Genomic DNA, 12,376 nt, shown 5'->3' on the forward strand with positions numbered 1-12,376 from the left:
GAGGCACGAAAGCAGCAGGCACCCGAAGAAACCACAACCGGTTGCTGAAATCGAAGCTGCATTTACCTTCGGGCTGCACCGCGTCTCCGTGAAAACCACCCTTCCCGCGGGGAAGCGCTGCCCAACGTCGGCTGGGAGGAAAAAGCAGGCGAGAGGGAAGGCAGACGGGATCCTTTAGCTCCTCAGCAACAGGAGGGCGGCGAAAATAAAGCTGGATAAAGCAGAGGTTTCCACATGGGGCTGTTGCTAGCTAAGGCTCTGCTGCTCCTCAGCTGTTGTCAGTGCGAGCGCGGCGCGCAGGTGGCCGGGCTGGAAGTGCGGAGCGATCCCCGTCCGACCGTCCTCCCCCGGCCCCGGCCAATCCCCGAGCGGCAGAGCCAGCTGGGGCTTCGGGAAAGCCTCCCGAAAGCCTCCCGAAAGCCTCCGTCCCTCCTGCCGCTAAGCCAATGGGAAAGCAAGCCCTCTTTGGCTGCGTTCGCTTGCAAATTGCACATGGTAAGGCATAAAAGAGAGAGAATTCATTTCCAAGAGGCACATTCCCACCGCCTCGAGCACCGAGGCGGGATCGGGGATCTCCGGCAGAGCGTTTCCCCTCCAAACCACAGGCCAGTTGGAGCAGCCGGAGGAGGAGGCGAACGGCCAGGTGTTCGCAATCCACTGGAGATGAAGAACCAGCCACGCAAACACCCCACGGGCTCCGCGAGCGCTGGCTGCCAGCACCCCGAGCCCTGCCGGCTCCCCTCCACGCCGCCCCGTCCACGGCAGCACCGGGACGCGCGCTAGCCCCGACGCACCTCCGTGCCGCCCAGCAGAACCCCCGGATCAGTTCAAACGCGCCGGGGCTCTGGGAGACTCCAGGAGCATCCAGGAGCACTCGAGATCCAGCCAAACTGACACGGCGGTCCCTAACCACGCACCTGAAAGCTGAAGGTAACGAGGGTAAGCCACACGCGCGGCCAAGCCGAAACCTGGAGCCACATCAGCTGTAGCGCAGGGAACGGCCGGCCCAGGACACGTGTGAACCACCAGCACTGCCCAGGCGCTGCCAGTGTCCCGCACTGCCCTTCGGACTGGCCCCGACTCCCAAGCAAGTCCTTCCCCCACCCGGCCATCCTCCCTCTCTCCATCCCACGACAGGCAGCAGCAACTGCTGGGCGCTGCGTCCCGATCCCGGCTCTGCTTCCAGCACGTGGGACATCGGGGTGGGAATGAGCACTCACGAACAGAGAGGCAGCAGGGCTCCAGGGCTCCAGGGAAACGAGCAGAGACAGAACAGCTGCAACCTTCCAGCCTCTCTGCCTAGCTGAAACACGAGTGGAGGCCCCTCACTTCTTCCCTCCCCAAAATGAGCCCCGGGACACTTGGATGGAAGCCAGGCTGTCCCTAACTCTCCCTTCCCATCAAACCAAACGAGTGGCAAAGGGATTCCAGCCTCAGCAAGGCGTCGGAAAGGACCACAGAAGCTGCACTTGCTGGATTTGTTTCCACCAAGGACACGCTCATATTGCAGGTGGAATTTATGTGCTCAATAATTATTTCTTTTGATGGGACAGGGTGAGGTTTGGCAGCAGCACTGTGGAAGATCCTTTCCATAGGACACACAGGTCTGACATGGAATTTTGGATCCCGGTTCCATGTCATATGTGATATAACTGGTCAGAGATTACTTGCCAGGGGATAATGAAGAAAATGGAGGATAGGGTCTAGGATACAAGGCTAAGATGAAAAAAATCAGTAGTTAAGGCAGACTTGAGGGAGGGAGTTTGCTCTGTAGGAAATGGGAGGCAAAAGGGCAGGAGGTGAGAAAGTGCAGGATGGACAGCGGATGGAAGTAGAGAGAAGCAAGCAAGCAGAGCATGAGAAAGGGATAAAGCAGAGGGGAAACTAGTAAGTTTGCATGTGAAAATACATCCCACAGATGCAACGCAAGGAGGGACAGGCACTGAAATGACTTGGCATGGGATGGTCGGAACAGGAACAAGGTACCTTGTGGGGAAGCCACAAACCAGCTTTCCTCTTGAAATGACTGAGGGGGCTGGAGCGTTACCCAAACACCTCAACAAGGGAGGATCAGAAAAAAGAACAAAACGTGAGCACTTTCCACTGTTTTCAGAGTCTGAGGTGCTTTCAACACACATCTCCTGTCCTTCCCCCAGCCACAGCCTCATCCCCAAACTCCTGCCAACCGCCCCAGCCGCTTTTGGGGCCCGTTCTCTTCGGCCTGCCCAGGTTGGAGGATGTCGCACGGCACTCGCTGCCTTTGAGAACAGCTCGGCTATCTGCCTGTGCTCTCCCCCGCCACGACCCGTCAATGAGAGGCCTGTATTCAGAGAGACCTTGTCCCGCAGAGGGAAGGGGCTCTTAGCAACTGGTCTTCTGAATGAGCCTGTTGTTGACTTGGAAGTCTTATTATAGCTTTGTGCGATGGAACGAACGTCTTGCCAGCCGGAGACCAGGCGAGGGGAAAGGAGGGACTGAGGGCTTCTGTTAGGGATGCGGTGGGTTCCTGGAGAGTAAGCAGTTAGTGCTACCTTCCCTGTAAACAGCGGCAAAGGAAGTGGCTATTTATCTGCACCAGTGGAGATCAGTGGACTATAATAAAACAAGATGTGAGGGAGGCTATAAGCACCCCAGCGCAGAGCCACAGCAGACAAAAGAGGGGTCAGAAGACGGTTCTGGACACCAGGAACCCAACTGAACCTTGACCCCCTCAGCAGTACTCCCCTCCCCGCTAAGCTCTCTACCTTATCTTCTCCATCACAAAACACTGCTCCCCCACCTCCTGATGAGAGTCATAAGAAGGGACAACCATCTGCCAAAGCTTGCAAAGGCCCAACCTGTTCCAAGAGAGAGATTTCTACCCCAGGCTGGGGCAGGACAGTAAAATCTCTTGAAGGATACTATGGATACAAAGCCTTGGGGTGCTGACAGCAAAGCAAGCGCTCCAAGCAGGACGTGCTGGAAAGACAAAGCACCACAATATGCCCCTACCGCATCGTATGCTCGTTCCTCTGAGGGCCCCGACAGCTCCATCTGCTTTCTGGAGGGGGCCAGCTCGGCTCTGCACTGTCAGCCCTAAACACACCGCAGTAATAGTCGGAGGTGTAAGGATTAATAGTTAGCATTCAGAGGATGAAACGTGTGATATATTGTTCAGGTTATTATTAACTCAAGTGGAATGACCCTGGGAGTGAAAAATATGAAGAAGCAGGGCTGAGAATGCAGAGCAGTCCAGCTGGCTCCTTTCCCTTCCTTCCCTCCGCTGGGTTCCCAGGCTGAGCACATGCACAGTCACAGCCAACCCACACCTGACCCGAAAGCAATCCGTCTGAACGCAAGGCAACTGAACGACATGACCCTATGGAGAGCTCCTGGGAACACCCCCTTCCTCTGCAACACCCCCCACGAAAGTCAGCTAGCTCGCTCAGGCCTTGCTGGTCTGTGCCTCCATAGTCCGGACCCAGTGCCACACTTACCGCCCTCACTGCTGCTAGCTGAGAATTGCAGTGAGAATTCAGTCGTCAGCTAGGGCAGGGGTGCCGCAGCTCTGCCCAAGACCAGGCCATCTCCCTCCCAGCAAACAAGGTTCTTACCTGGCCAAATGCAACAACACTTTCTCGCTAACACATCTCTACGGGGGTGTAACTACAGGCACAGGCGTCCGCCTGAGAGCAGCAACTTGCAGCAAGTCCTACTTAAGTGACAAAGGCCATCTCTGGAGTCGCCGAGAGCCACTGTGATACCATGCAGCGGTACGTGGAGAACGTGGACACCTCCACCTGTCTTTGGAGGGCAGCCCTACAGAAAAGCCATTCTCCGTGCCTTCTCCATCCATCCCCAGCTCAGACCACTCTGAAATGAGAAGATCCTCTTCTCAGAGAGTCCTCACTGGTACCTTCCGGCAGCCTAAAAAATAAATAAAAACACTGCACCTCTTATATCACCTTTCCTGAATCTCTGAGAGAGAAGTGAGAACCTTCAGGAAAAGGCTAAGAAGTGTCAATAAAATAAATACCTGTGAGTGTATGAGTCTGGGGGGGCTTTCAGCCTACCTGGGATAGAAATCTTATTCCAGTCATACAAGCGGGGAAGGGGGCAGAGACGGTGAGATGCCACATCATTGCTAGCGTGGGAGAACGCAACGGTTAAGGCGAGAGCTCACCGTGCGTTAACACCTCTGCAGCACTCGGCTGCATCTGTCCTCCCAGCATCTCTGCTCCAGGGCCCAGTCTGGAGGAGCTGGAACTGGTCAACCCCATAAGGACATTCCCAGTCAACACACGGGTCCAGGCTGTGTCTCACCCAGAGGAGAGGGGGCTCCCCGTGTTGTCCCACGGCCGACCCAGGCACTGGGAGACACCTGCAACACGAAGACCCTGCTTTCCTGTCCTGTGCATGGGCCCCGCTGCCCCCTCCTTTACGGGTGTGGAAGGGGCTGGGAATGTCCGTCCACATGGCCCCAGCAGCACAGCAGCTCCAGCACCCGGTGGAAAAAGGGCTCAGCTCAGAGGAGGATTTCAAGCATTTTCCACTCACTGCCTCATTTGAGGAGGAGAACGAGGAGGAGGGGTGGGGGCAGAGAGGCAGGAAATCTCTCGGAGACGCTGAACTACAAACCGGAGGCAAGGAGGGCAGGACGGCACCAGCCCGTCCCACACACCCCGCGCACGCTCAGCCCCGTCCCGCTGCGGTGCTACCGGGGCAAATGCCAGGAGGAGCAGAACACGCGCGCCGCGCGCTCCCCCCGCCACCAGCCCCGTCAATGGGCGGCATTCACGCTCGGGGATATTAATAGCCCGTGGCAGGCTGCTGAGGAGTGGCAGCAAGCCCAAGGGCTCCCCTCCGGCCAGCACGGCTGCCCGCACAAGGAGCGCAGTGTGCGTGTGCCTGTGCACGCGTGTGCACGTGCGTGTGCACGCGGGGGGCTCCCAGCAAGGAGGTTAACAGCGTCTGCGGCCGGCACGCTGTCCGGAGCGAGGAAGAGTCGCCAAGCACAGAAATGGGAACAGACGGGGAAGAAGAGGAGGACTCGGGCTGGAAACGCCGAGTTGGACGGGGAGCAAGAAAGCAGAAGAAGAGAGGAAAGCAAAGCTCAGTTGGTTAAAGCTCACCGGGATTTAACAACCCAGCCCAAAAGACAGCCTGCTGCCGGGGAGGGCGAGAGTCAACGCTGCCCCTCGTGAGCACGCCGCTTTTCCCAGCAGCGGCAGAGAGCGGGACCGGGGCTCCAGGCTGGAAGTGTCCGGGGCAGCAGGGCGACTGCCCCGGGAGCGCCTGCAGCCGGGACCGCGAGGAGACGGAGCAGGGCGCTGAAAAATAAACCCTGACCTGGGATCCAGGGGGGCTTAATTAGCAAGGAGGGAGGGACTGTTTAGGGTGGTCCAAAGGGTGTCACTGAGAAGGGATAGGAAAAATCAAACAAAGGCCCTTTTAGACCAGCTGAATACTAGGAAAAAATGTCAGGAAGGGTCAATAGCCTGTGGAGCTGTGTCTCCCTCCCAGCAGAGAGGGTGGGAGCCTTGCTGCTTGGGACACTGAAATCTAAATTGGCCAAACTTCTGCTAACAGGCTTGAAGAAACAAGCTTGGCCTGGCCTTTACAGGAGACCTTAAATGGGACCCTGAAGAGCTCTTCTGGTTCTTAACGCATGTGATGCTCTGGCAGGCTGAGAACAGGGCTAAGCAGCTGGATGAGCTAAGCTGCCGGAGGTCATTCAAAAGCAGTGAAACCCTGGTTAAATCCTGCACCTACCTGCAGACAGCAGCACGGACACGCAGGCCAGCCCAAGCCACAAACCTGAGGTCAAGCCGTTTTAGGGTAACTAGTTCACGCTGCCCACACTGCAGTCTAGCTCTGCCGCCTGCGCTGCCTCGTCTCCTGCCAGTGCTCGGGACGCTTCCCTCCCCGCGCTGGGTCCAGCAGGAACATCAGAACATACCCGGTGTTTTCAGACCTTGCACTGGCTGGGCCACATCAGTAGCATCATGCAGTCTCATTCTAAGGACAGATTACACTGACACGAGACAAAAAGATGAGCGATAAAACAGCTGCTTTTCCTTTTTTGACTTAATAATGAGAACAGAGCAATGGAAGTCAGGTCCTCACTCTTGGTTTTCAGTTTCTCTTCTCTGCAAAGTGAGGAGAGACATACTGAACACCTCCACCATGGTTGTGAGGCTTAGATAATATTTCTAGCATTTTGATGTCCCCTGAAAAAGGCTTCTGTAATCTGGCATGGGTCTCTTGGACCAGGATCCACACATCCCCAGATTCAACCATTCCTCCCCACTGCGGAGAGAGGGGACACACAGATCTGAACACCACACCACTGCACATGTCTAATCCCCACCAAAACGGGACAAGCGGGGAGGTGCTCTCCTCTCTGAGGGAACACTTCACACCAACAGGAGGTCCAGAAACAGCTGATAGGAACTTATAAAAGCAAAGACAACCTCAGAGAACCTTCCCTGCCATTCCACAATCTCTGATCAAGCCATCCGAGACCTGCAAAGCCTGCCAGGAGTTAGACCAGGGAGAAAGCTATGAGCATGTATGTTACTGGTAGCAACGTGCAATAAAGCATTTAAGAAGTCTCCACGCTGCAACGTCTCTTGTAATGAAGAAGTGACCCTCCTACACCCCGCACCAACCTACGCTGTTAGCGTTATCAGGCTATTTCCGTTCTCCTAGCTGGCTTTTGAAACATTCCTACACAGGATTAGCGAGAGAAACAGATGTCTGGTGAAAATCTACAGAATAACGTCCTCCACAGTGCATCTCAAAGCACTTTCAAAGAGTAACGGCATTCAAGGCTTCCACTTCCTCTAGGATTAAGACCACTACTGTCATCCCCATCGACTGGGAAGGGAAAGTCGTTAACCAAAGCCCAGCAACAAGTCCATAGGAGCCGAGGAGGAGCACAGACAGGATCTGCAGCTCTCTGGCCTGTGTTCTGAGATCCATCCAAACCTTCTGCACAAAGCTCTGATGCTGGGTTGCAGCAGCTTTTACAGATGACTACATTCCCCCTTCCAATCCACTTCAGGATCGGCACGCAAGCAGGACCACTGCTGCATCCTGCACACGTAGCCCCACTCTGCATTTTCCTTGCGGCTCCCACCACGCAACCAGACCATGAAAGGGCACCCTCTCCTGGCCAAGACACACAACAGTCTGCTCTAAATAGAAACAAGCTGAACAAGTCAAAACAAGCAAATCCACTAAAAAAAAGTGAATCCGTGGGAAATGCATCTTCACTCTATTTGACCACCCATCCTGAAAAGAAAAGCCATGCATCCACAGCAAACACATCCTGACTGGACCTGAGATAGTTAGTATCTGGTTTTCTTTTTTTCTACAACCAAAACAAACAGGAAAAATGTTAAAATTCTCATTCAGGTATCTAAATAAAAAATGGCTGTAGAAATGAACAAACAAGAAGTGGGGGTCCTGGGGTAAATTTATTCATGAGTTAATGCAAGTATTAACTATATTTCATAAATTTCCACCACTGCAGATGAAAGATCCGTGATATTTTCACATGCACTAACTGAGTTTAAAACATGTCAGTGCTGGACCCGGGCTGCATTCACTACTCTCTCTCCCTCCCACCTTAAGGTGCCCTATTTATTTCTTTGTCTGGCCACCTGACTGCAGAACATTTGTCAAGACGCTGCTTTATTCACTACTATAAATGTAGGTCATGGGAATTCCTGAGCTGGCCTTCGTCTGCGCAGGACATCTAGGTCAACCGCTGTCCCCGCGGTCCCTCAGACGTCTGCGTGTCCCCAGCAAAGCTCCAGCACAGAGCGCGAGACGCAGCAGAACGCACCTGGCAGCGGCGACGCCGCACGCGGCTCCGTCTGCTTGTTGTGGCCGCACTGCTGGGAATTTTGCCATGGCAGGACAGATGTGTTTGTTTTCCGAAGAACACGCAGATAAATGCAGGTGACTATCTATGGAGGTTAATGGAGTGTTATTCATACGTAAAGACGGCAAAAAAACCTGACCTGGCATCAGGCATTCTGCCCAAGAGCCTCGTAATGGAAAATCGGCCCTTCTGTTACACGCTGCCTTCCCCTCTCTGCAGCGCGGCTAACGGAGCAGCTCTCTCTTTGCCCCCTCCATCGTAACCCCAGCTCCATCCCGCGCTCCTCTGCACATTGCTTTTGAGGAGTTCAAACACAGCAGCATCACGGTAGGAGATCGAGCGAAAGGAAAGGGAGGCATTTCCTAACGCTGAGGCTTCCTAGATTTGAGAACGGGTTCTCGGGGGAAGCAAGGAAGCCCCAGCGTGTGAGTGACTGCGAACACAGAGGGGAAGCAGGAGCATTAGTGCAAAGTAAGAAAGCTGGTTCTGGCTGAGAGAAGGCGGATAGTTTCAATATCACTTTTATGGGAGGAAAAATCAGGGCAAAAAGTTAACTGGCATGTACAAAATCACAGATGGAGTGGGTATCGCCGGCTGCACTGGTACAGCAGGCAGGATTTAGTCAACACCGAATTCCCCAGTTTCCGAGGGAGGAGGGCGAGAAGGAAAAAGAGACAGGGAGAAACTCAGAGACACGCACACAACAGCATCATTCATAGGAGCTGATTTTATGTAACAAGGGTCCTGTGTCTGGCCCAGAGCTCTAGGCAATTAAAACAGCAGCCACAGATCTCAAAGAAACAGCAGGAATTTATCTGAGGAATCCGGATTATGTGGCCAACGCTGTACCAGAGCGAAAAGCCTCCAGCCCCTGGACGGTAAACAAGCGGGTGAGCAGAGAAGCAGGAGCGGCTCACACACCCCAGCTGGTTCGGCCCCACCACCCCACGCCTGAACCTCCGCCCATCAAAACCAGGGGGTGACGGCTGCGTTCGACAGGACCTGGTCCTCGCTGTGCGAAAGGGTAACACGAAGGAGAACCAGGTCCTCGCAACCCACACATCACCTCTGCTGTAACAGGATGCAAAAATAGCCTGACGGAGGAAACTGTCACGGTGTTTTGCAATCAGGTGGCCACAACAGAAGGGAACTACCCCGGGCTGTCACAGGGGGAGAGGCTGCCAGGGAGGAAAGCTGAGAACAGTTTATTCTTCCAGGGATAATGGTGGTGGTTTGCAAGTCTAAGACAGCGGTTTTCCATCCTGGTCTAGGGTTAGGAAACAAATACAGGGTTTACCAAGATAAATGAGAAGAAACAGCCGCAAAGCAGACAAGACGCTGATTAATCTCATGGAAATCCTGCTGTCAAGCCTGGCTCCCGGGAGCAACCGCAGCTTCCCTGCAGCAGGCTCTCAGAGAGGATTTCCACACCACGCGCTCAGCTCTGGCGCGGACCATCCCAAAACAACCTTCTGCCCCTCTCTGCCCTGAGCCCCCGGCCGGGCTGGCACTAACTTGCTAAGCGCAGCGGAGGGGCCGGCGAGGCCCAGGCAACGCCAGGAGCCCCCGGCCCGCGCGGGGCCCTGCAGAGCCGTGGGGAGGCTCCTCCGGGGACGCCGCGGCCACGGGAACGCCGCTCCGGGCCCTCGCGCGCCTCTGCCTGAGGCGGCAGAAACTGCTGAAATCAAGTCTGGTTTTGACAAAACACACCAGTTCCTTTAAGCCAGCGTCCCCACGAAGTGTCTTAATTCTTTGGAAAAACCCCTTTCACCCCACCGCTACGCACGACAAACGAAGACGACCTTCCAATCCCTGAGAGAGGAACTACAGCCGCCGGGCACGTCCTGGGCCGTTCCTGCAGGGATCCTTCGAAAGCAAGAGGTGCTTCTCCACGGAAACCTCAGGGCAGGTACCAGGTCTAATTCCCCACTGGGCGTTCGGCTGACTGAAAAGCCAAACTGTAACAGTTCCTCTTTCGCAGAACTCAAATTGCTTTCCAGATTGTGAGCTATGCAGTTAAATCATCTTCAAAAGCCGGATCAGGATTAATTTCCCCAAACCCAGTTTTAGTATTGAAGTTACAAATGAAGAACTCTTAAACATTTTTAAGTCTGAATAAAAAGATTGATAAAAATACTATTTTAAAAAATCCAAAAACAAAATAATGCAAATTTTTGTAATAAAAAGTGCAGTGTTCGTTTCCTCAGAGGGATGGTGGAGGGGAAGGGATTTTAAAAGCAGTTTTTAATGAAGAAGTTTTATATATCAAAAAGTCTAAACCATTCCACAAAGCATCACGTTACAAACTCCTAACGCCCTTGAGGGCGGGGAGGGAGAGATGTCTCATCTCTTGTTAACGCTGCTGAGTGATGCTCACTGCCAGGTAACCAGCCTGCCCCACACGAGAGGCCGGGACCGCAGATCTGACATCATTAGCGTTACAACAACATGCCCAAAGTACTAATCTGGTGAGGCCCAATGCAGGCACGCCATCTCACTGGTACCATCTCATTGGTACGGGATCGTCCAAGGCATCTAACGCGGAGCCGCTGCCTGCCAGAGCGCAGGTGAGGCTGATCTCGCCTAACGTCAAATCTGCTCAGGCACAGGGCAATGCACCTGAAGATGCAACATTAACACGTAAACTTGCTCCTGAACAAACCTGAGCCAGGACAGCAAGCTCTCACCAAGTCAGCGCTTTGCATCCTGCGCTGGAAGCCCCAGAGCCAGGCTTAGAGCATCAGAGGACCGCGGTCGGCGGGGAGACACTCCTGCTTCCGAGTGCGCAAAGGAAACGTACGGATTCGACACAACCCAAAGCACTCAACAAGGAGCAACAGGTACAGAGAAACGGGAGACTTGTTTTGCACGGGATAAAGAGCTACTGACAGTGCTTTTAAGAGGTACATACAGCTAAAACCCTTACAGGGAGGGGCCCAGCGGGTGGCCACTAACCCGCAGTCACTGGACCCAAGCTGCGACATTCCTGCAGTTTTTAACTAATCGGGGCAATTCACGGCCTGCTCTCGGCCACCCTCTCCCGACGGCCCCTCAGGCCGTGATGTGTTTTAGGAGCGATAATTGACTCAAGACAGCGTTTTGCCTTGGGACCCCCTGGCTCCTCCCCACCTTGAGGTGGGCTCAGTCAAGCCATCCACCCTCCAAGGTTCCCAGCATTTTAATCATCCTCCAACGTCTCCAGTGGCAAAAAGAGGCAGCTAGGGTTGCAATGACACTTGGACATCCCTACGCTGCTGTGTTAGGCTCTGAATGCACGCAGAAATAGTCCCCACCACAGAGCTCGCAAGTAACACAGTGTCAGTACTTGTAATATTAAAGTAACGGCGCGACGCAAGGCTCTACCCTGCAAGGCTCTATCCCTTACAAGTCATTATAAACACGCTAAACTTCAGCAGCACTACAGTTTTATCACAGATACCAGCAGACGTGACTTGTCCCCCTTGGTGTACCAGGAGCATCCCTTGGCCTGACCCAATTACACCAGCAAGCAGATACACCAGGCCAGGATGTCACCAAATTTGGACTATTTTAAATCAAAAGGGAAACAAAACCTCAGACCCCTTTCAGCACATCTGAACGCAGGCTACGCCCTGTCTTTTGTATTTCACCCCTATGCTGGCTCTTTCTTTAACCCCACCTTCTACCTAGCGCATACCCTCTCGGTGCCTCCCCGGCACTTCCAAGCTGCACGTCAAGCACTGCTTCTGCACGCCCTCAGCAGCCCTTCGCACCGCGCTGCAGACCCGTGCGTGGCTGGAGCACTCCACCGGCCTCCCCAAATTCCCGCCGGGCCGCTGACGCCTGGGAACGGCTCTCCCTGCCCCAGCACCGGGCTCCCCGCTGCCCTCGGCCCCCACTGCACTGCGCTGCGCAGCCCGCCGGAGCCGGCGCTCGGGAGGAAACGCTCGCACGTCCCATCGCCGGCCACCGACCGTCCACGCGCTGTTCTCGGGCGCACGACAGCGACGCGCGTCTCCCGCTCGCCTTTCAGCTGTTTCTGATACAAAGCAGGAAAAGAAATATCAGAAGAGTTATTATAGCGGTGTTGAGGTTTTTGAAAAGAGAGAGAGAAAAAAGAGAGAGAGAAAAAAGAGAGAGAGAAAAAAGAGAGAGAGAGAAAGAGAGAGAGAAAAAGAAGAACCAAGTTTCTGAGCGACTTCAGAAGCTCCCAAAACCGCCGCTTCGGCCCCGGGGTGGGTGCGGGTCGCAGCCGGCGGTGCCCTGCAGCGCTTCTTCGCCCTCCCCGCCGCCGCCGCCGCCGCCGCTTTGGGGCCGAGGGGGACGCGCAGGAGCCCCCGGAGCCGGGGCCGGGCCGGGGTCGCCACTCACCTGCTCGCCCGCGCTGCCGGCCCCAGCCGCAGGGAGCGGTGGCGGCTCGGCGGAGCCGCAGCCCCAGGGAGCGCCGGGGGCCGGGGCCGGGGCCGGGGCCGGGGCCGGGGCGGCGGGGGGGACCCATGGGTCGCGCCGCTGCGCTCCCGCCGCGCC

At 55.1% G+C, this 12,376-nt stretch overlaps 2 protein-coding genes across 9 annotated transcripts in view; one reads left to right on the forward strand and one right to left on the reverse strand.

Moving 5' to 3' along the window:
• STARD8 (StAR related lipid transfer domain containing 8) overlaps positions 1 to 12,376 on the reverse strand; it is a 106,396-nt gene that overhangs the window by 59,860 nt on the left and 34,160 nt on the right. Inside the window, exon 1 of one of the 8 annotated variants that reach the window (XM_026095982.2) lies at positions 12,221 to 12,358. The exons of 6 other annotated variants lie outside the window; for them this stretch is intronic. In XM_026095982.2, coding sequence (XP_025951767.2) covers positions 12,221 to 12,347 — 127 coding nt within the window. In that variant the 5' untranslated portion in view covers positions 12,348 to 12,358. Of the gene's footprint in view, positions 1 to 66; positions 244 to 12,220; positions 12,359 to 12,376 lie in introns of those variants that run through there. One more of the 8 variants, XM_026095981.2, reaches the window with a different exon arrangement.
• On the forward strand, positions 3,745 to 7,822 carry LOC135329525 (uncharacterized). The gene is made up of 3 exons (XM_064517938.1): positions 3,745 to 3,752; positions 4,184 to 7,330; positions 7,700 to 7,822. The coding sequence occupies exons 1-2, from the start codon at positions 3,745 to 3,747 to the stop codon at positions 5,181 to 5,183; spliced, it is 1,008 nt and encodes a 335-aa protein (XP_064374008.1). The 3' UTR covers positions 5,184 to 7,330; positions 7,700 to 7,822.

Source organism: Dromaius novaehollandiae, chromosome 11 (assembly GCF_036370855.1).
Source record: "Dromaius novaehollandiae isolate bDroNov1 chromosome 11, bDroNov1.hap1, whole genome shotgun sequence".
NCBI lineage: Eukaryota > Metazoa > Chordata > Aves > Casuariiformes > Dromaiidae > Dromaius > Dromaius novaehollandiae.